At 36.9% G+C, this 25,054-nt stretch overlaps 1 protein-coding gene across 10 annotated transcripts in view; it reads right to left on the bottom strand.

The window, feature by feature from the left end:
• Positions 1 to 25,054, bottom strand: part of cadpsa (Ca2+-dependent activator protein for secretion a) — a 104,243-nt gene that overhangs the window by 51,305 nt on the left and 27,884 nt on the right. For all 10 annotated transcript variants that reach the window (XM_016497377.1, XM_016497378.1, XM_016497379.1 and 7 more), the window contains exons 5-10: positions 14,142 to 14,222; positions 13,759 to 13,992; positions 11,767 to 11,888; positions 3,269 to 3,380; positions 2,215 to 2,351; positions 547 to 613 (exon numbers count right to left, since the gene is read on the bottom strand). In XM_016497377.1, coding sequence (XP_016352863.1) covers positions 547 to 613; positions 2,215 to 2,351; positions 3,269 to 3,380; positions 11,767 to 11,888; positions 13,759 to 13,992; positions 14,142 to 14,222 — 753 coding nt within the window. The remainder of the gene's footprint in view (positions 1 to 546; positions 614 to 2,214; positions 2,352 to 3,268; positions 3,381 to 11,766; positions 11,889 to 13,758; positions 13,993 to 14,141; positions 14,223 to 25,054) is intronic.

Raw genomic sequence — 25,054 nt, 5'->3', positions numbered from 1 at the left:
AAAACAAAACAAAGCACGGACACAAAAAACGCATTCTGGCATATTTTCTTACCCACACTGACATTCTAAAACACAAACGGGGCAACGTGTAATGTTTTTCGCTTGCATGCACACAAGAACACAGACACACATGCACACAAACACTAAGGTAAATAAATAATGTCAGTGTATTGACTGTTGTTTGTCACTTGCTGTAGCCATAGCTGCGAGCGACTGGTGGGCGTGTGATGTGGGCTCTTTTAGCTGCGAGTGCTGGTCCTTTACTATGTCAAGCCGCTTGTCAACTTTTAGCTCTCAGACATGTTATAACCCACCACAGAGGAGCTAACTGAACAGCAAAAAATAGAGACAGATATACAAAAGGCTCCATCGAAGTACCTGACACAGTGCTCGATCAGAAAGAGCCGTGAATCTAGTCTACTTCACTGAAGCAGTTTTGACACATACAATGGAAATGGAAATGCACAGCACTTGATAAAAAAATCTGAATCAAAAGGGGAGGAAACAGTCTCATTAGAAGTGACACCAAGGTGAAAAAGCACATACCTGCACCAAGACGAAGAACCTCTTCTTCCATCTTTTCCACAGGTTTTTCCCAATGGCCCAAAGGTAACTGTGAACAGATGTAGAGCAGGTGTTGCATCACAGTGTCAAGATATAGCATGCTTGATGTGTTGTTCTTAATTTGGGTGATAATGGGCCACTGTTGCCTTTCTCTCTGACTTTGCATCACAGAGTAACTCAAATGTAATAAATTACGACAGGGATATTTTAACATCATAAATATATGTTAAAAAAATGTAAAATATGTTTTAAACACATACAACATACAGAAATATAAACATTTACAAAAATGTGAACAAAAATAAAAAATAAGTTACTCAAAAATGCACTGAGAAGACATTAATATGCTATAAACAGGCAAAATAGGTGTCTGATTATTTAACGATGAGCTATAGTTCTTTTCAAAATAAAAGTAAGAAAACATTTGCTACAGCTAAGACAATACAGCTATAACACTAAAAATGTGTTGAGTAATCAAGGATGATATATACAGTTATTTTAAATGAAATCAAATAAAATATTTGACATTATTTCCTTCAAGTCTGTACACATTGTTTCAAAGCAGCATTAAAGAAAATTGTGCTGTTAATAATTATATATTTTTTTAATATCTTCATACCTTATAGTCACATTTAGATAACATAGTTTACATTTTGGAACAATACAAGCAATCAAGCTGTGGATATTTTATATATATTATATATATCGCCATTCAAAAGTACACTTGCATATATGCGGATATAGTTGGACTATAAAATAGTCATTTTATAAAATGAGCTGGCAAGAATCAGGCAGTTGAGATTTGTTATATAGTATATATTGCTTGAGTGTATATTTAAAATAAAAAAAATCTAAAAGAATGCAAATACATAATGCAACTTTATAGAGGATGACCTATGAGTCTTCCCTCAGAAAGTAGTGTGAGTTTTAATGCAAGCGAAGAAACAGATGTGGATGTTCAGGTGTAGTTTTAGTTCCCCCTAATGGCGAAAACAGTAAATTGCACTTTAGGCAAAGGCAGATCTCAATATCTATTTTTAGGACATTACAATGACTGATCTGATGATAAATAGAAGTAAATGACCCCTATTACATTTTTTTTTTTTTTAAGTTTAAAAAATATTTAATTTTATTATTGTTATAAAATTTAAACGATTATTTTATATTTATTCATGTCTTATAATTTTTTATAATCTATTGTTTTAAAAATGTATATTTAAAAAATATATATGCATAGCACTTAGCTCTCTCTCTCTCTCTCTCTCTCTCTCTCTCTCTCTCTCTATATATATATATATATATATATATATTACAAAATTTATATTGTAAAATAAATCCACATATATTGTACATGATTTTCTGTACAGATCTCAAGGTCACTTCAGTAGTTAATAATTTGTTACTCTGTCCACTAGATGGAGCCAAAAGATCCGAAAAAGTGTTGAGGCCAGATGTTCATTGGACCAGACAGAGAGTTGTAAGTAACTGTTGCCTTTCAGTGTTGGTGAAATAGGTTGAAATGAGAAATGAGTCTGTGCATGTTGAATCTATTCAACAACTTACTAAAATCTATTCAGTTTTAAGTCAGTGTAGAATTTACTGAAATCAGAAATTAAAATGATGAGTATGTCTAAGTGACCAAGTACTTACCCACAGTGCTTCATGTTCTGTGGTTTGTCCATACGGACAGCCAATTTGATCTTCAGGTCATCTGGGCAACCTTTGGCAACAGTCATTTTATGGAGATCACATTGTTTGGGACTATTGGGTGTTGGATGCAACACAACCTGGAATCACATTATGGCAGATATTATTTTTTTAATTTTTTAACTTAAAAATATAGTGTGAAACAACATTGAAATTCTAGGAATATATATATTATTTTTGCTTTTTAAAGTATATATATGTATGTGTATGTGTGTGTGTGTGTGTGTGTTATATACATACATATATATATATATATATATATATATATATATATATATATATATATATACATACATACATAAAGATTACACGTATATTATAAAAATATATATAAAAAATATATATGTAAAATGTATAGGAAATATTTAAAATTCTGCCATTAAAGTAAAGGGGGACATACCAAATACTAATACGTGATATTCATGTTAACTTTTCACTTTTATGCTGATAATATCATTTGAAATTTTCATCAGTGGTCATACATACTGTATATATTGCATATCTAGCTCAAATAGGAAAGTTGGGAAAAGTGGGACACTGCAGCTTTCCAGTAATATCTGTTCCCACCAGTGTTCTGATTCATCGCACATCGGATCCCATTATTTTCTCTATCTCTCACTTCACTTTGAAGTCATCTATCATTTGCATAAGAGCCGACATCAGCACCTTATCTTTCTGTTTTTATATCAGTGCAGGCTTATTGTTTAGAGAGAATGAGTGATAGAGAGAGAGAGAAAAGAGAGAGAGAGAGAGAGAGGGGAATAGAGAGACTCTATGCCTCATTGACTCAGCATTGGATCAAATCCATTAGAACAGCTACAGGCAAGCAGGGGGGCTGCTCATTTCGGAGAGCTTAGCAAAACCATTTTAGTACCGATCACCTCTGAGCTCGGAACTGAGCTCAGATCAGTGCTGACTGCTTAAAGAGTATAGGCTAGAATGAGCTGTGATGGGTTCAGTGTGTGTGTGTGTGTGTGTGTGTGTGTGTGTGTCTGACCCGTCCCAGCTCTTTATCCTCCAATGCCAGCACTCCTGTACTCTCCGTGAAGAGTTTCACCTTTACAGCTGGAAGTGGGTGAGTGGTGGTGAAGTCTCCTTGAGTACCCCAACTAAACAATACAGAGAGAGATTAAATCAGTGGTTTTCAAACTGGTTTTGCAACTAGGAGTGTAAAACTACATGAATAAGATGAAAATTGTATGCCTAGATTTCATAATCAATTACGATGACTATTATAATAATGATAACAACAACAACAACAACAACAACATGTTACAGAGACCATCTCTGCACACACACACGCACACACACACACACACAGAATCATGATATGCATTTCTTTAAAGCATATTTCACAGCCTACTTAAAGGGATAGTTCAACCAAAAATGAAAATTCTGTCATTATTAAATCACCCTCCATTTGTTCCAAACCTGTATAAGTTAATTTTTTTGTGTTGATTACAAAAGAAGGCATTTTGAAGAATGTTAGTAACGAAACCATTGATTTCCATTGTATTTTCCCCCCCATACTATGGAAGTCAATGGCCACTGTCAACTGTTTGGTTACCCATATTCTTCAAAATATCTTAATAAACTCATATAGGTTTGGAACAACTTCAGGGTGAGTAAATGATGACAGAAACATTTTTGGGTGAACTATCCCTTTAACACCTTTTTGGGTTAGTTTGTCGACATGATGCTATCCTTTAGTTTTTTTATTGGATCAATAATAAACTGCACATTATTTTCTTAAAATTACATTTTGAGGCTGTTATTGTAAAGGTTGATGCATTATTTTTGATTATATAGTATTTCAATTATTTGATAATTGATGTATAATATTCGACTATAGTGAAAACTGTTCTTCAATTGTGCTTTTGACTCAAAAGCTTGGGGTCTTTTTTATTTATTTATTTATGACATTTATCATTTTATTTATCAAGGATGTATTAAATTGGCAGTAAAGACGTGTATAATTTAAAATAAATGCTGTTCTTTTGAACTTTCTATTCAAAGAATCCTGAAAAAAAATTCCACAAAAAAATATTATGTAGCACAACAGTTTTCAATACTGATAATAATAAGAAATGTTTCGTGAGCACAAAATCAGCGTATTAGATGATGAAGACTGGAGTAGGCTGCTGAAAATTCAGCCTTGCCGTCACATAAAAAAGTTACAAATTTTTAAATATGTTCAAACAGAAACCATTCTTTAAAAATAAATTAATTAATTAATTAATATTTCCAACATTGATGTTTTTACTGTATTTTTGGTCAAATAAATGCAGCCTCGACATACATAAGCAACATTTTAAAAAATCTTACCGACCCCAATCTTTTAAATGGTATATTTTCCTAAATGATTACGAATCTTTCCAAAATAACTGAGCTAAATGTAATCAAATTGTGCAAAGGTAACAAAAATGTATCTGCATTGAAGAACATAGAAAAACTTTGATCTGTATATGCTGAAAATATTTTCTTTTTTTCCAGAGGCTTGGTGGTTAATACACACTAAGAAGTGGTGCCTATGTAGGAGACATAGAACTGAATATGTCCTTCTGTACCTATTAATGAAATGGCAAAAATCCAATAACAAGCTAAAAAAAAGAGCTTGTCTACATACATAAATACCTTTTATTTTGTGGAGAAAGGCTGAATCAACAGGACAAGTACTGCAGCTTTGTTGGCTTGTCTGGCAATGCACTGTGTGTGTGCATTTGTGCGTACATGAAAGTATTTGTGATGCATGTGTGTGTCTGTGTGTGTGAGTGTGTGTGTGTGTGTGTGTGTGTGTGTGTGTGTGTGTGTGCTGTGATCCCTTGAGATGAGGGGGGCAATCATCTGGCCACAGTGCACATGGGGAACACAGTGCAGTAAATCTCCATGGCAACCCCCTCTGAGCCTGGCTCCCTCTAGAATGCCTGGGGTGAGGCTGAGGGTACGTGGACGCTGTGTCTTATGTATGCTTGTGTATGTTTGTTTGCTGTGTTGGTGTATAGAGCCATTCAACCTTCCTTCACATCAGCGTCTCAGGGGAGATGTCTGATGCATATTTGGCTCATGGCGTTGAAACAAACTCGTTGGAAGTAACAATAAGTGCTGTTAGCAAGAATGCCATCAATACAAGATCATGGAAAACGTTAGTGGAACTTGCTGTGTACTTGAAGGCTGCAGGGGGCACAGCATGTGAACTGTGAACTGCTGTTTAGTATCTATTTATCTATCTATCTATGCACACTAAGAAGACTGCATTTATTTGACCAAAATACAGTAAAACAGTAATACTGTGAAATAATATTACAATAACTGTTTTAATATATTTTTAAATTCAGTTTATTCCTGTGATTGCGAAGTTGAATTTTCAGCATCATTACTCCAGTCTTCAGAGTCACATGAGCCTTCAGAAATCATTCTAATATGCTGATTTGGTGCTTAAGAAACATTTCTTATTATTATCTTTGTTGAAAATGGTTGTTATGCAAAAGGACAGCATTTTTTTAACAGAAATCTTCTATAACAATGTAATGTTCCTGACTGTCATCTTTCATCAATTTCATGTGTCTTTGCAGAATTAAAGTCTTTCTTTCTTTCTCTTTCTTTCTTTCTTTCTCTTTCTTTCTTTCTTTTTCTCGCTTTCTCTCTCTCTCTCTTTCTTTCTTTCTTTCTATATATAAACCTTTCTATATATAAACCTTCTTTCTATATATATAACCCTTCTATTGAATATGTCCTCTAAGGCAGTGGTTCCCAACCCTGGTCCTAGAGGCACCCCAACACTGCACATTTTGCATGTCTCCTTAATCAAACACACCTGATTCAGGTCATCAGCTCATTAGTAGAGACTTCAAGACCTGAAATTGGTGCATCAGAGAAAGGAGACATGCAAAATGTGCAGTGTTAGGGTGCCTCCAGGACCAGGGTTGGGAACCACTGCTCTAAGGTACCATTATTCATACATAAAATAAATAATTGTTTTGTTGTAATTCTATTAATGCAGAGTTTTTGGGGTAGTGTTTTGGTTTCAGTTAGTCTTTTATAGCTAGATAGCTAGGTAAAGTTGGTAAAACTTGAATGTAAATGTCCTCATAACAATCTGGCATCAGATCTTCCACCTGGTACAGAACAGCTGTCTGATAACACTGATATGACCACAAGCTGTAAATGTGTGTGTGTGTGTGTGTGAAAAATTTATGCTTCATTCTTAAACAATAAATTCCCTAAAAATGTGTGTGTGTGTGTGTGTGTGTGTGTGTGTGTGTGTGTGTGTGTGTGTGAAAAATTTATGCTTCATTCTTAAACAATAAATTCCCTAAAAATTACACTGTTTACAATTTACAATTAGAAATACATTACTAAAATGTCAGAAGTTGCCAAATCAGTGTTGCCAGAGAGTGAGCCATATATTTTTATATTTGTATTAATTTGCATGTAAATGAAATTCACAGTGCTGCTACTAATATACTACTACTACTAATATAGCCAGCAGGTGGCAGTACACGAGCTAACATTTCTATATGCACCATATCAATATTTTAGGATGCCTAATGTGACTGACTTCTAAATGCTGTTTTCATTTCTCACTTTTGAGCTTCAGTCAAACTGTAAACACCAAAAACTGACCAAGTCCATGTGCCCCTGGTCCAGCAATCCTCTCTTGACATGATTAAAAAAAGAAGAATCAATCTGCTGAGAAAAATGCATGTGATATGTCTAACTTGAACAATAAACAAAATCAGATAGAAAGATACACCAAATAAGATTTTGAGCATCTCTAGATCTTTATTCTAACCTGTCTACTGGAAAAAATCTATAAAAAAAAAAAAAAAAAGGGAGTGAGTGAGTCACATGTGATTGGCAAATAGAGCCTGAACATAGATCCTAAGTATACCACAAAAATACAAATATACACTGACCCACAAAATCTGGCCTGCTAAATGTGGCCAGAGGTTCATTACATTAAAAGCCCAAAACACGTGGTAAGGAAACCCTGATCTATTACTGCTCTATATATCCAGGTGGATGCTGCACACTGGTGGTGGATGAGGAGATACCCCTGACAATGTAAAGCGCTTTGAGTGCCTAGAAAAGCGCTATATAAATGTAATGAATTATTATTATTATTATTATTTATATAACACACTGTAACAAAGTGCACACACACACACACACTGTAAAACACTTCTCAGCAAAGCTATCGGAGTTACGTAATCCACAGCGCCTGGAGCGACACCACAGTGACACAATAGAGCAGAAACAGTCACATATAAGACTACTGCCTTCTTTACAAATCACAAAAGGCTTCTGTTCGAAGCATATATGAATGATCATGTGCTGCAATATAACAAAGAGTGAAAAATTTAAGGGGGTCTGAATACTTTCCGTACCCACTGTATATATATATAAAAAAATGGAAAGTTATTAATAAAGAAACAACATGGCTCCATCTGTCATACTTGAGCTGTGATGTAAAACAAGGTTTAAGGTTTTTGCTTTAAGGTTTTATTCATTATGATAGCCTGTTCACCTGTCCACGCTCCCATATGCATAATATGGCTGCCAAGTGACAGATAAATCGGCAGTGTGAATTCAATCGGACAGATATTGGTAGCATTTTCTCTTTTTCCTTGTTAAGCACAGTTATTTTTCTTAACTATGCAAAATTATACGGTTAGCAGCATTTAGTATTGGCTTTTGTTTTCCCTGCTGTCCGTAACACTTTTAGAACAAAACTGCCACCCATTTTTGGGTCATGACCCACCAGTTAAGAGCATCTAAAGTCAAATGTTCTGCCTCCCTATAACAAATGCAGGTTGATACAAGACCTACTGACAACAACCCTTTAATTTTCTTATTATTTTATGTAAGTCTGGTTGAACAGGGGGTCACGGCAGCATTCAATCACTAAAATCCATTGCCTGAATAGAACATCCTACAATCCGAGTACTCAAATCCAAACACAGGACCAATCTGGTAGACATGATCAGATTCAAATGCACATATGACTTGAAAAATTGCATTTTCATTCATCATAACCACTCCCCTTTCATATTTCATGAAAGTGCAGCTATGAAAGCAAAAGCTACTTCAAGACAGGTCTTTGTAGCCCCCTTATAGACTTGGAGGCTTTCAAACAGCAGCTATTTTTTTTCCTGTTTTTTTAATCTACTTCCTTGTTGTTCTCACTCAAATCCTCACAACTGCACATATGTGCTTTAATTAATGAGATGTTTTGGGATCAATCCCTATGGTCTTAAGGTGTCTGATCAGACAGGCACAGAACGCATGTCTCTCAAGAGTTTCCCATCATTCTTTCGCTTTCCCAAATGCCCTCTCATCTATCCTCACACGGCTCTACCCCTGAGACCCAGCAGGCTTTTAGCATTACAGCATTATGTGTGTGCATGTGAGAGCTTGTTGATCTGAGCAACTGTGTAGATTCAATGGAAAGAGAGTGGATATGAGCATTTTTGTTTGTTGTTTTGTGTGTGTGTGTGTGTTTGTTTGTGTTTGTGTGTGTGTGTGTGTGTGTGTGTGTGTGTGTGTGTGTCTGTGTGCCTGTGTAAAGTCACCTGTATACCATGATATCTTTTCTGTCTTTTACAATTGTTGCTTGTCAGACTGTATGATGTGACCTCAGTGAAATTGTGGGCAAAAGCCTAGGCTCATCAACAGTCTTGTATGTCAGGCTATGCAGTATACATCTTTGCAGACTGTGGTCATAATTGATAGTGTTGACTAGGCATTTTACATCATCAATCTCTCACTGTCACATTCTGACGTTCTCATTTACACACTCAATTTAATTGTACTGCACAAAACCAATCAAGCCCCTGTGGTAATGCTTGCAATGCTTCGCCTTGAAAAAATAAAATAAGTTATTAAAGTTTTGGACTATGGATGTTGGTTTTCTGCCTCATAGTAAAAAAAGGCAAGTGTGAGATAGTTTAAAATAAAAATGAGATATAAAGTTACAATAATAAGAAACAATGTCATAATTGTGAGACATAAAGACACATTGCATGATATAAGGTCACACTGTGACGAGAAATTTTAAGATTCAAGACATACTGTAAAGTCAAAATTACAAGATATAAAGTCACATTGTGATATAAAAGTCACACTGAGATAAAAAAAAATCCCACTGTGAGAAAAAGGTCAGTCAGAGACAAAGCCAAAATTGGAAGATATAGTCAGTTATAAGAAAATGAGTCACAATTGTGATATGTTTACAATGTAAACTGTTGCAAACTGTAATGTCAGTCACATTGAGATACCGTAAATTCAGTTATGAGAAAAAAATGCAATTGCAAGAGAGACACATTACGAGATAGAGTTGCAAGATATAAAGTCAGCTATGCGAAAATCAAAACTGCAAGATATAAAGTCTAATTACAAGATATAATCACTGAGAGATATAAAGTCAGTTATAAGAAGCAAAGTTGCAATTGCAAGATATTTACAATTGTAAATTGTAAATTGTAAAGTCACACTGGGAAATATAAAGGAAGCTATGAGAAAATCACAATTGTGAGATAAAGTCATATTACAAGATATAAAGTCACTTTGTGAGATAAAAAGTCACACTTGTGAGATATAAAGTCAGTTATGAGAAACCAAGTCGCAATTGCAAGATATAAAGTCAGTTATAAAGAAATAGTTGCAATTGCAAGATATAAAGTCAGTTATAATAGTCGCAATTGCGAGATATAAAGTCAGTTATAAGAAATAGTCGCAATTGCGAGATATAAAGTCAGTTATAAGAAATAGTCGCAATTGCGAGATATAAAGTCAGTTATAAGAAATAGTCGCAATTGCGAGATATAAAGTCAGTTATAAGAAATAGTCGCAATTGTGACATGTTAACAACTGTAAACTGTAAATTGTTTTAAATTGTAAAGTCACATTGTGAGATACAATATAAAGTTGAAAAAGTCGGAATTGCAAGAGAGTCACATTAAGAGATGAAGTCAGCTATGCGAAAATCGCAACTCTGGCATATATAGTCACATTACGAGATATTGCAATGTGAGATATAAAGTCAGTTATGAAAAACAGTTGCAATTGAATGATATTTACTATACTGACTGTATTTTGTAAACTGTAATGTGAAATATAAAGTCAGTTATGAGAAAATCTCAATTGTGAGATATAGTCAGATTAGAAGAAATAAAGTCACACTCTGAGATAAAAGTCATACTGATAAAAAGTCACATTGTGAGATACAAGTCAGTTATGAGAAAAAAGTTGCAATTGCCAGAGATAGTCACATTACAAGATATAGTCAGTTACGATAAAGTCGCAATTGTGACATCTACTCAAATTACAAATTATAGTCACGTTGTGAGTTAGAAGTCACAATGTGAGAGAAAAAATTCATATTGCGAGATTGCGAAATTGTCACATTGTGAGATAACAGTCAGTTATAAAAAAAGTTGCAATTGTGATATATAAAGTCAAATTACAAAATATAAAGTCATATTGTGTGATATAAAGTCAAACTGTGAGACAACCATCAATTATGAGAAAGACAATGGTGAGATATAAAGTCATGTTGTGAGATATAAAATGTAACATTGCAAGATACAAGCTCAGATAAAAGAAACAAAGGTGCAATTGCAAGACATAAAGTCACATTGTGAGATATAAAGTTATACTCTGAAGTAGAAACAGGTTTTTATTGACTGTTGACTGCTCATGTTTCAGAGTGAACTCAAGGTAATTTTGCAGTAAGATGATAATTTAAAGGGAACTTTCATTAACAAGAGATGTTGTTCCACGACAAAAGAAATCATTTACAATTCCAGAAATGTGACAAAAATCAGTGTGAGTGTAAGCTGACCAGATGAGTGGGTGAAGCATGTTCAGTGAAAAGTGTGAGAATTTGATTTTCTGCTTATGTGTGTTTGGTGTTTCCTCTCTCTCTTACCCTTGAATCAGTCTCCTCACACACAAACAAATGTGATAAGTCTAGTTGAGTAATGCGATCAGCGTACGGTTTTCGTGTAAGTGTTGATTACAAGCCCACAATTGTTACTTCATCATTAAGCATTACATCTCACCACAAACTGAATGGGCCTACTGTGTACACAATAATAAGATCAACTGATCATGTAATGAGCTAAATAACACACACACACACACACACACACACACACACACACACACACACACACACACACACACACAACTTCAGCAAACAGCAATTGATGGGATTTGAGATTAAATTCCTCCAGCTCGGAATTACATGAACAGTTCAGTTCAGTGTATGCATGAAGACAAGCAATCAAACTTAAACAGGTTAGTGAAGGTTAGTGTACATTGACTGATTTAACACCAGACAGCAGCTTTCAAGGCTTCAAGACTCTAAAAAATGATAATGTTTATAAACTTTTTCAGTGCTTGAACTTCTGCTGAGAAGTGAAGCTGTATTCAGTATAATGTTGATGCAGGGAATACACATAATGCTTGACCAGAAATTTCAGCAAAACCTACGTTGGTTTGGAGGCCTCTGCCTGGTCAGTCTGAAGTTTCTGTCCGCCTTCCACCTCCATGGTGCAGTAAACAATCCGGTTTGGTGCTAAAGACTTTAGACCCTGTACCTCCATAATCACCACCTGTGGGGAAAAAAAGAAGACAACTATAGAGACGACTCCTAAAAAAATGTGAAACGTTATCCAACCATATAGACCATAACAACAAAACCAATTTGGTATTTTGTAAGATTTTATCAAGAAAGTAAAGGAGACAAAGGCTCATTTCTCCAAGAAAGTAAAGTAGACAATGCCTTTTCTAAAATTAAACTGACAGTACAAAAATAAAACAAACCAACATTACAACAAATTTTAAATATTAATATAATAATAATATTGTAAAAAAATGTATAAATCATTCATTTTTTTTATATAGATCCTAAATTGTGTGAGGTAAAAAAAAAAAGTCACATGAAGAGTCACAATATGATTGGCTTATTACTCTGCCAATGATATAATGTTCAGCTATAATGCTTGTAAATGGTCTGCAAATCTGCATAAATTAATCAAAATGGTAGAAAGGGACGTATTACAGACAAAACAACCCACCACTTTGAATCATTTTGAAACTGAATACATACAACTAGGATCAGGGTAAAAGCAAGATTAAAACTGATGTGAGATGTGTCACATAAAGCCGTCATCACCTAGGTATCAGTGAAAGGGGAACGTGTTGTTAACACACGACATACATCACATGGTTTTACTGCCCCATTCTTCAGGGAATAGCTCCTCTCAGATCCTGTCACTTGATTAAAGCTAGCTTTATAGCAGGTTGTCAGTGCCATGCACTCAGGATTTTCTGTCTGGTTTGTGCTAAGTAAGACTTGTCTACACACACGCACACACACACACACACACAGACTTATCTGCTGCTCATAAATTCAGAATTCTCCTGTCCTCTTTTAAACCTGCATGATGAACAGAAGGTGACATTTTCAATTTGTCCCTTTCTGCAAATCAAAGACCAATATATTGCTAATGCACCAACATGGCCTGTAATATTTTACGTTGATATGCAACATGCTGTAATGAGATATTCAAAGCAATGGCTGTGCAAATTTGAACCCGATAAAAGGGAAACACAGAAATCCTACATCAAGCCAGTGATGAATGTCAAGACCATCACAGATTCAATTATTTCATCTTGACATTGTTGCGTACTGATGATCAGATCAATTTCTATCAAATCACAAGCTACAACAAGATGGTGCTGAAAAGGAAAAAGACAATGTTGCGTTTGCATTTGTTTCATATGCCTGTATAAATTCTCTTTTAATTCTTTCAGTAAATTCTCTCTTATAAATTCTCTTTTATTTTCTTAAGTGTGGGCAATGAGATGTGGTATTCTGGAAAGCTCAGTGCTATAAAAAATATCTGAAGCAAAGCCAAAAATAATGGGTAAGACAAATTTGTGAGAGAACTCAAAAAAACAATATTTGATGCAATATTACTTGAAATACTGAAACTGCACAGGTTCGAAGCTGCAACATTTGAGCTACCAGCCAAGATCTTTAACCACTGGGTAACAACAGCCCAAATTTTGAACTCTGATCTTTCATGCAGGTTGCGTTTTACTCTTAAACCCTATTCAGTTGGGGAATTTTGTGTTTCACAGGTGTACTTTGTGTTTTTACTCGTGTATGAATGAAACGTCTGTGTTTTTCAAACATGAAAAAAAAAAGAGTAAATTTGTTTTTCTTAGTGGTCCTTTGAGACATCTAACAATATCTCAATTGGAATATCTGAGTATCTGCATGTATATTATTTTCTCTTCTCTTTTATTTTGTCCTTTTGTCCAACAAGGAGAGTTCGGTACCAGAAATGACTCAAAGTGCCTCTCAGAGATGTTCAGAACCTGAATCCAATCCAAATGGTTATTTAGAGTGGCAAGAGGCTTTATAACTGTAACATAATTTGATCCAATTAAGAAACGTTAAGAAAGAAGAAGTACCTCCAGTGTGAAAGACAAAACTACGTCAGACTTGGAGAGCTGATTCTCGTCCTCCTGGCCCATGTCAATGATGGAGGTGTTATGGCCTCTCTTGAGCTTCTGCAGTTTAAACTCTCCTCCTTTAGACACCGGCATGCTCTCCAGATTGGCCATCAGCAGGTTCACTGATGACTTCAGCTCCTCAATGTACATGGCCTCCATGTCCCTGGACACAAACTTGGGGAACCTGCCAGCCTATTCAAGGAGTTAAAGAGAGAAAAACAACTGTGGCCAAGAGGGCTAAAACAGGACATTGGGACATTTGGGTCTTAGAATAGGCTACTCTATCAGCCTGAAAATTACAGTATGCTTCTTGTGTAACTGTTTAAAATGGGATTACTTACTTTTGTGAACTGATCAGCCATTTGAAGTCGTCCATCCAGCTCTCTTCTGATCTGGGCAGCCTGTTCATCAGGATTATCCAACTGTAAGACAAAAACATTTTAATGCATTTACACTGACATTCCAATCACTCTTCCTCCCTGTCACAAGATCAACCCGTATCTGACCTTCACCATTACAAAAATAGTGCCAAAATATCTCATAATTGTAATCATACCAACCATGCCAAATAAACCTCAAGCAAAATGTATTCAATATTTAATGCCTGCACGTGGCTTTCTGCAAGCTTCCATCCAATACATGCACAGCTCTGTCCATTTGAAAGCCCAGGACTGTTATTAGATTAGAGACCAAAGAAGATCAGCCATTTGTCAGCATGTCACCATGAGAAGGCAACTTCCGAATCTGTTAAAAATTGAAGCATGAACTTCTGATCCTGATACAGTTTTATGTTTATTAAAACAAGATTAATGTACACTCATGTCACTAAAACTAACTTTGTAATTTGTAAAATGACAAAAATATGCATGCTAATACATTTATACACAGATATTTGCATATAAAGTGTGGATAAAATGTTACTACACATAAATCTAGCAATGTTAAAAGGAATAGTTCACCAAAAATTGAAAATATACTAAAAATGTACTCACTCTCTTGCCATCCAAGATGCAGATGAGTTTGCTTCTTCATCAGAGCGGATTTGGAGAAATGTAGCATTACATCACTTGCTCATCAATGGATCCTCTGCAGTGAATGGGTGCTGTCAGAATGAGAGTACAAGTCCCTAATCCATAATACGGCTTCGTCCAGTGCAGAGAAACACCAAATCCAAATCACACCAAATCCATCAACATATTTTTTTCAGAACTGTTTTTGCTTATAAATGGTGCTTGGTCTGTGTATATTTCTCTCCTGATTCAGACAAGACCATTTTTTCACTGGAGAAAGCAATATTATGGATAGAGAACCCATATTTTAGCCGGAAGGAATGGTTTGAAGTTAAAAACATCTTAATGACGGATTTGTTTCTTACAAACACAGCTTTTCCCTTCACAAGATGCTGATGGACTTGAGTCATGTGGATTACTTGTGGATTATTGTGATGTTTTATCAGTAGTTTGGACTCTCATTCAGACGGCATCCATTCACTGGATCCACTGGTGAGCAAGTGATGTAATGCTAAATTTCACAAAATCTTTTCCGATGAAGAAATAAACTCAACTACTTCTATGGTGGCCTGAGGGTGAGTACATTTTCAGTTTTGGGTGATCTACTCTTTTTAGCTAACACTGAACTCTCCAAGCCAGAAAAATCATCCTTGCTAAGAATAGGACAGACCTCATCATTTCTTTAATGAGCTATTTTTGTATTGCCATCATTCAATGCCCAGCCTAATAATGAAACTATCAACTGGTGGCCTGAATGTTTGAAAATCGTGTTGCAAAACTCAAACAGCACATAACTTTCATCCAACAAACTTGTCGGTTTACGATTCAAGACCAAGAAAAACAACATCAAAGGATGCATCGGTAACACTTTGGAAAAGGGAACACATATTCACTATTAACTAAGAGTTTTCCCTGAACAAACTGCTAATTTGCTGCTTATTAATAGTTAGTTGTTAAGTTTAGGTATGGTGTAGGATTAAGGGATCTAAAATATGGTCATGCAGAACAAGGTATGAATATGTGATTTATAAGTACTAATAAAGAGTCAAAATGCTAGTAATATGCATGCTAATAAGCAACTAGTTAATAGTGAGAATTGGTCCTTAAAATAAAGTGTTACTGATGCATCTTTAAATACCCAGTATGTTCTATACTAAAGGGTTCTGAACTAAAGGCGAGTTCAGAGCCTTATGGGGGAAGAATTGGCCAGTCAGTTGCGTGGTTGGGTGGAGGACCATCTGGACAGGCTGTGGCCATGGTGTCCCCGTTCCTGACTCCAGCTGGGCTAAATTCAGTACTCAAATAGCTACAAACACCTACACCCTTCCATGAGGATTCCTACAAGCAAGTAAACGCACACACACCAATGCACTTGCCACATACACATTGCTCACACAGAACAATGACGGCATATAATTGTGCAGGCATACACAATTAAAACACATGCTCACATCACACATGCATTAATTCATGTACAAGTTCTGTCCCACACATGCAGTATATGAACACACACTCAACTGCAATGTGCCAATATGTGGGTGTTTTCATAATGAAATGCTTAATGTTACTGCATAATAACAGGATGGGTGTCCAAGACACCGATTAAGCCCCATTTTCACCCAATATACTTACAAAAATACTTTCCACAGAGAATGCACCTGTGATATGATTGCTAGTCCGACAAATTCAGGTTTATTGGAAGATGTTGTTCCAAACCAAAGTCAGTGAGGTCCTAATCATAACATTAATAAAATATAGCAGAAAATCCGGCACATATTACAGTTGATTCTGCAACAAAGTCAATTTCAACACAGAAATAACAAAGCAGTATATACACTACCATACAAAAGTTTGGGGTCGGTAAGTATTTTTTATATTTTTCTTAAGTATCTTACTCTCACCAAGGCTGCATTTATTTGCTTCAAAATACAGTAAAACAATAATATTAGAGTTTAAAACAACTATTTTCTATTTTAATACATTTTCAAATGTAATTTATTTCTGTGTTGGCAAAGCTGAATTTTCAGCAGCCATTACTCCAGTTTTGGCTGTTCAAGAAACACTTCTTATTATCAACAATTTTGTGATAATATCAAAACGAATTTTTTTCTTCAGGATTCTTTAATTAACAAGAAAGTTCAAAATAATTTGAATTAGAAATCTTTTATATGATAAGTGTCATTTTGATCGATTTAATGCATGCTTGCTGAATAAAAGTATTAATTTTCTTTAAAAATAAAAATAAATAATAATAATAACCCCAAACTTTGGAAAGTAGTGCATTTGCTTTAAAGACATTTGCTAACTTTAAGACACTAGTCTGACTGCTACAGTACACAATTCTTTTATTAAAACACAATGCCACAAACCTCACAAACTTTAGCATATCCAGCAATCTTTTCTCAGAAGCCCTTATTTTAACAGCCTAATAACATTTAATGGAAATTAAAAACACTTATTGTCACCCGTATACAATTTGCATTAGATTGAGGAAACCCAAAAATGACAAAGTTTTTGTGTTGTCAACTGCATTTTAAAACAAACAATTTTGATCTTTGGAAACGTTAGTGGAAACTTTTTTTCTTGTACCTCCATTAATATTTAGAAATTTACTTCTGAAAAAAATTAACTTAGTAAATGTAACATTTATTATAAAATACATTCCACTGAAATATTTAATCAGAGGTCTATCCTAAGCATCAAACAGAACTGCCTTGACCACTACCCAATGATACTACTTTCCCTACATGGCATTTTTGAGTCTGGTCACAAACATGCTAACAGTGATATTAGCTTTTCAAGCTGAGACCAAGCAGCACAGCATGGTTCTTCTCCTGCTGCTCTGGTAGACTGAACCAGTCAATGTTAAAGATGAATCAGCATTCAGTCTTTCTCACACATGCCTCACGTCACAGCTGCCTCTCTCATTGTGTTGGCATCGCAGTGACAAACCAGCTAACATAAAAGAAACTGCCACCACAGTCATTTAACTGCTCTGTGAGGCTTTTAATTAGTTCTTAATTTATATATCTGCACTGGCAGACCTTAAAGTGAAAATGAATGTAAACCAGATGTATGGCATTGCTGTAAGCAACCAACCGTTCTATTGTGAAACCTTTGATACCTTTGGAATTTATAGGGGCTATTATCAAGTCAATGGAGCTTGATAAATGTAAAAGATGGGTTGTGCCAAACAAGGCCTTCAGATGAACAACAATAAATAAATAACCAGGAGTGCCATGACACTTCATAAATTTGTTGAGATTTTCATGTACCAGCAAGGGAGCAATCCGTGATGTCACTGCCTGATGATAATCTGATTTGGTGCAAACAAGACATGTGTAATTAAATTAATGTGCCTAATCTCAGCCAGTCAAGACAGAGAGATTGTCTGGCCTGTGTGTGTGTGTTTGTGTGTGTGTGTCGTGAGTAGAAGGTGAGACCGACTGAGAGTCAGACAGTGTCATGAAGAACAACAGTTTCTCAAACATTAAAAGAATAATTTGTCACAAAATTGACATTCTTTCTTTATTTACGCAACCTCATGTTGTTCCAAACTAATAAGATATTTTTTTTTCCTAGAAGAGAATCATTTTGTAGCTCTTATCATAGAACCATTTTATAGTTATATAATAGTTAGCCTATATATCTATTATTTAAACATTTAAAATAGGCTAATGTTCAATTCAATAATGCATCCAATATTAACATCAGCAAAATTACCAGTAAAATCAATTAAAGAGTAAACAGCATAGTCAAACAGTTAATGTGATGGGATGGGGGAGGAGAAAAACTAATTAATTAAAAAAATTAAGCAAATGAAAATGACCAAATAATAATTGGAATAAGGACTTGTCATAATTGATGGAACCTTGAATTCTTCACTCTACCAGAAAATCCTGAAGGAGAATGTACGGCTATCAATTTGTGACCTCAAGCGCACTTAGGTTATGCAGCAGGACAATGATCCAAAACACACCAGCAAGTCCACCTCTGAATGGCTCAAAAAAAAAATGTTGGAGTGGCTGAGTCAAAGTCCGGACTTAAATCCAATTGAAATGATGTGGCATGACCTTAAACATGCCATTCTTGCTTAAAACCCTCCAATGTGGCTGAATTTAAACAATTCTGCAAAGAAAAGTGGGCCAACATTCCTCCACAGCGATGTGAAAGACTCATTGCCAGATATCGCAAACACTTGATTGCTGTTGTTGCTGCCAAGTGTGGCACAACCAGTTAATAGGTTTAGGGGGCAATTACTTTTTCACATAGGGCTAGGCAAGTTTAGACAGCATTTTTCCCTTAATAAATGAAGTCATCATTTAAAAACTGCAATGTATTTACTCGGGTTATCTTTGTGTAATATAAAAATTTGTTTGATGATCATTTAAAGTGTGACAAATATGAAAGAAAATAAAAAAGGCAAATACTTTTTCACAGCACTGTATGTCTGTCACAGAGTCAACAACATCTACAGCACCAGACCCCTACACTCTGCCCACTCGTTCACAGTCAGCAGAGTTTTGATCGCCTGCACCTGTCACATCCAATCAGCACAGACTATATTAACTGCTCACCTCAGCCACTGTCTGGTCTCGCTGTTCCTTCTTGAACGCTACCCGACCACTTACCTCCATGGTCTTACCTTCTTCCGTTCAATATTCATCTGCATAAAACCTCCGGATCTGGCTCACCAACACCAGCTCATCCAAATCTACAAAGATAAGACTGTTGTTCATCTCAGCATTGCTCTGTTGACCAATCACTCACCTGCTATCCAAGTATATCTGTCAAAAGCTGCAATAAAGCTGTGGTTTGGATTACCTTGTTGCATTCTTCTGTTTTATGACAGAACAATGCAACACGCTCTCAGTGCATGATCAGCTCTAGCGGCTCTGTCAAGGGAGATCTTCAGTCACCAACTATGCTCTTCAGTTTCACACTCTGGCAGCCGTCAGCAGTTGGAATGAAACAGCCCTAATCACTGCATTTCGTCAAGGTTTAAATTCCAACATCCGTCAACAAATGGCAATCTATGACAACGTGATTGGATTAGAGGGCTTCATCCAGCGATCGACTCGAATCCCACAGCGACTCACTGCCTGCTCCTTGGATCAACCAGCGCTGCATCCTCCAACAACCACAACATCTGTTGCCCCTCCAACACCAGAACCCATGCAAATTGATTCAACTCGCCTATCCAACAGAGTGACAACGCAGAATCAACAAGTGTTTATGCCTATATGGTGGTTCAGAGGGACACCTCCTTCCCTCGTGTCTATCCATACAATATCCATACACCACATTCGATATCCTCGCTTTCCCTTTTCAGATGTTATTCTAATAACTTTCATCTCATTCAATCTACTTCGCAAGCTTCACCTCCAAAGGGAACATTGTCCTCAAGTTCTCCATGTGCACTCCATACTGGGAAAACCGCTGGGCCGTGGCTACATCCATCATTGTTCCCCCACTGTGACCCTCTGCATTGGATGTCTACACCAGGAAAGGATCTCATTTATGGTGCTGGAGGGTTCCACAGCCGACATCATCCTGGGACGCCAGTGGATATTAGATCATGCTACTCTTGTGAACTGGAAAACCAGTGAGGTGCAACAATGGAGTGAGAACTGTTTGGCTAACTGTATCAAGACTGTTAAACGAACAACCTTCAAGTCTGTTAAACCTAGATCAACTCCTCCTTCTTGTCGATGTATGTTCCATATCCATTGAGAGTCATGACACCTCCAAACCACAAGAGATTTCTCCAGAATACCAGGCATTCCAGGTTGTCTTCAGTAAGCAATTCATCCGTCCATCCACTTCCCCTGCCGTTTTAAGTTTCTTCTTCATGGGAAACCTGCATCGACTACTGTGCTCTCAACTCCCAGACGGTCAAGTTCCGGTACCCTCTTACTCTGGTCCCAGCAGCCCTGGAGCAGTTACTGGGAGCTTCTTTGTAACACAGGCCACTACAAATATCTCGTCACACCCTCAGTCTTCCAGGGATTTATGAATTAGGTGTTCTGGGAATTCCTACATCATTTTGTCATCGTCTACATTGATGATATCCTCATCTATTCCCAGAATCAGACCAAACATAGGCAACACGTGACACAGGTCCTTCAGAAACTTTGAGAACTCCACCTATACCTCAAGCTTCAGAAATGCGAGTTCCACCGTGACACCGTCCATTTCCTTGGCTATGTCATCGACCAACATGGCATCTGCATGGACCAGAGGAAGGTACAGGCAGTTGAAAATTGGCCACAACCCACATCCATCAAGGAACTACAACACTTCTTGGGGTTTGCAAACTTCTACAGGAGGTTCATCAAACAACTTCAGTAAGATCTGCTCACCTCTGACTTCCTTGAAGCTGTTCCCTGTAGAGCGCAACTATGACATTGGTGAACTGCTGGCCATCAAACTTGCCTTAGAGTGGCACCATTAACTGGAGGGAGCTAAACATCCTTTTCAGGTCATCACTAACCAATGCAATCTTAAGTATCTCCGGGAAGCCTAAAGACTAAACACCCTTCAAGTTTGCTGGGCTCTCTTCTTCACCAGATTCAATTTCACTGTGACTTACCGGCCAGGGAGTAAGAAACAGAAAGCGGACACTCTGTCCCGTGTCTACCACCCTGAGTCAGAGACAACTCCTCTCACAGACTTACCTTCTTCGGATTCTCACACGTGTCCTCATCATTGTAGACCACTTGTCCAAAGTGTGCAAGTTGATTCCTTTGAAAGGACTACCCACTGCCTTTGAAACTGCCGAAACCCTCTTCCAGCAAGTCTTTCGTCATTCTGGGATCCCCGAACACATTGACGGGGCGTTCACCTAGAGTACCTCGTAGACTGGTTGGGGTTCGGCCCAGAAGAAAGATCTTGGGTTGCCCGTGATGACATACTAGACCCATCTCTGCTACTTGAATTCTACACGAATCACCCCGATCGTCCAGCACCGAGAGACAGAGGCCGCCCCCTGTCGTCATCCGGCGTGGTCATCAGGAGCTGCCCGTGGAGGGGGGTACTGTCAGAGAGTCAACAACATCCACAGCACCAGACCCCTACACTCTGCCCACTCGTTCACAGTCACCAGAGTTCTGATTGCCTGCACCTGTCACATCCAATCAGAACAGACTATATTAACCACTCACCTCAGTGCACTGTTGTCTGGTCTCGTTGTTCCTTCCTGAATGCTACCCGACCATTTACCTGCATGGACTTACCTTCTTTCGTTTGATATTCATCTGCATCCAACCTCTGGACCCACGGGCCTGATGACCAGTTCATCCAAACCTACAAAGATAAGACTGTTATTCACTGAAATATTTCAGCATTGCTCTGTTGACCAATCACTCACCTGCTATCCACGTGTATCTGTCAAAACCTACAATAAACATGTTGTTTGGATTACCTTGTTGCATTCTTCTGTTTTATGACAATGTCATTGTCATGCAAGGTTCAATCCCAATACAGATTCACATCCCAAAAACATATCACATTCCAAAACATATCATCTTCATATTTTTAAAGACAATTAAAATAGTTATCTATTTTCCCAAAATAGCAAACTCCACCAAGTAGGCCAATTCAACACCCAGTCACCCGCAGTGTTATTTCAGCATTATTTATGTACTATTATAATGTTTAATCATTTTTTTTTTTCGATTTTATTTTTTATTTTCCATTTTAGTTCGAGATTTAGTAATTTTATGTGTTTTTGACATTTTTTTAATATTTCTATTTAGCTTTAGTTTACTAATCTTTATTATTATTATTATTTAGATAACTTATTATTATTTAGATAACCTAAACTTATTTATTTCAGTTAATTGCAAGTTAGGCAACAGTTTTAACTTTGTTTGTTAATGTTTTTTAAGTTGAGGTTTTTTTATGTAATATTGATTTATTGATTATTTTTTTTATTTTAGCTTTATTTCAGTTACAGAAAACTATTTTTAATAACTTTAGTTTTAATTTTAGTTAACAATAACAACACTGGTCATCTGTCAAGAAAAGAATTCATGGGATGAGAAAAACCATGGATGAATCTGAATGCAGCAAACAATAATGCTATCTATCAGGATGCACCACCTAAGCTAAGGTAAGGTCTGGGTTTAGATTAGGGTTATGGGTTTATATTAAAGGGTTAGTTCACCCAAAAATGAAAATTAGCCCATAAATGACTCACCCTCAAGTCATCCTAGGTGTATATGACTTTCTTCTTTCAGACGAATCCAGTCGGAGTTATATTAAAAATTGTTTTATGGCACTCAGCGGGTGTTGCATGCATCAGTCCAAAAGCACTTAATTAAAATGCGCCCATCCATTAAAAAAAAGTGTCTCACACGGCTCCGGGGGGTGAACAAAGGCCTTCTGTAGCGAATCGATGCGTTTTTGTAAGAAAAATATCCATATTCAAAACGTAATAATCACTTTAATCTAGCTTGCGCTCACTGTTGTACACTGGAAGCAGCTCCGGGCTGATGACGTATCAGCACTTTGATTGACAAGACCAATGATATCTTCAGAAGTGGCTGCAGAGCAGGTTTTGTGCTTAACTGGTTTGGGGGGGAGGGGGATTCATGCATATGGATCAAATAAGGCTAATCGTTTAGCAATATGCTAAGCAAACTGAATAATCCGCTAACAGTATGCTGCAATCAGTGTACCATAGTACTACTGCCACAGTATTTTGTAACATTTGCCAATTTAACAGTAGAGCACATTGACAACACAGTCCCTCTCTCCAGGGATAAACCTAAAATGACCTGCTGTGCACTTAGATTGTTCAAGAGCGCTTCTTAAACTGTGGTAGTTAAATATTTAGTCTGTTTGGTGAAGTTAGTTCTGGGACAGAGGCAACTCAGTGGAGCGTTGATAAGCGTAGGTGTAACCGTGGTTATCATCCAACACCGCATGATTGAGGAGGCGTACAAAGCTAGCAGGGGGTGAACTTTATAGACATCTGATTTCATGTTTTTCAGATTTCAAGGCACAATGTTACACCCACAACAGCTCTGAAAAATTAAAGCAAAGTTGTTTTATTGTACACATCTCTGCAACTGCAATCTTTCACAAAACAGAGGAAAAAGTAAAGGTCTCTGCTCTTTCAACCACTAGGCAGCGAAAGTCTAGGTTAGTTTTTACCTTTATAACATATAGAAAATGGAGAGACGGGCAATAGTCAAATCAATGGAAAAAATTATTTAATCAATATTCCAATTTCAGCAAGTTTTTGAGGGCAGGGAGATCATCTAAGACAGGGTCACGGGTGTAATCACCACTACAGACTGTGAAAAACCACCAGAGGAAGAAAATTAGAGGATAGAACACTATCAGGATCTCCAAGGACAAGTAGCATATTTAAGCACCATGCAAGGGCCCTGCGGTTTAGGAGGTGCCCCCGAGTTTCTACCGAGCCCCCGGAATGCAATTTCTACCCCCCCAAGGACGCCCCTGCCAACGATAGACCAAATTATTCTTGCTATAGGGAAAAAAAAACCTGGTCTGATTGTCCAGGGCTCTGCTCCTGATCAATAGTGAGGATATGGGTAATAAGAAGTGATCCATGCAGGTACTGAGCACAGGCAGGGGGAAAGTGGATCTTGACTAGCCAAGCTCTACCATGATGAAAGAGGGGGAAATGGCTGCCGTCCTCATATCAAAAATGCATGTGATGAATCCATGCATGAAGACAATTACAGAAGCATGGGTTAGTGCAAGAGGAATATGGCTATGGGCAAGAAAGCACATTATACACACAGGTGCACAGAGTCTCTTGTAATACAGCTCTATCTAAATGATTTTTAGAAGCAGTCTACTGTTACCTTCACATTTATATCTTTGTTTACTAAGTTTATGCATTCTGCATTTCAGCATATACTGTATATACTCTCTGTCTGTCTGTCTGTCTGTCTGTCTGTGTGTGTGTGTTGATACAAAGAAAGCTTTGTTGTTTCTTGATTGGATCAGTCCATAATCACTCCTCTGAGTAGATGATGACAAGACTGGCAGGAAGTCGACCCAGAATATTGGAGTCCTGGGCTGGGAGTGATTAGCAACCCTCATGATGACTGATAAGGGCATATCAGTGTCCGTTCATGTACTAGAAATCCCTACAATTCGTATCAAGGGCATGTGCTGCTTCAGATAGGTAATTAGTGAGAAATAATGAGGTTATAAGAGAGAAACAATGCGGCAAGACATGCATCCAAATGAGAGAGAGAGAGACC

This window comes from Sinocyclocheilus anshuiensis, unplaced genomic scaffold (assembly GCF_001515605.1).
Source record: "Sinocyclocheilus anshuiensis isolate Anshui unplaced genomic scaffold, SAMN03320099.WGS_v1.1 scaffold710, whole genome shotgun sequence".
Classification (NCBI taxonomy): Eukaryota; Metazoa; Chordata; class Actinopteri; order Cypriniformes; family Cyprinidae; genus Sinocyclocheilus; species Sinocyclocheilus anshuiensis.
The sequence above is the reverse complement of the archived record's forward strand: the minus strand, read 5'-3'. Positions and strand labels throughout refer to the sequence as shown.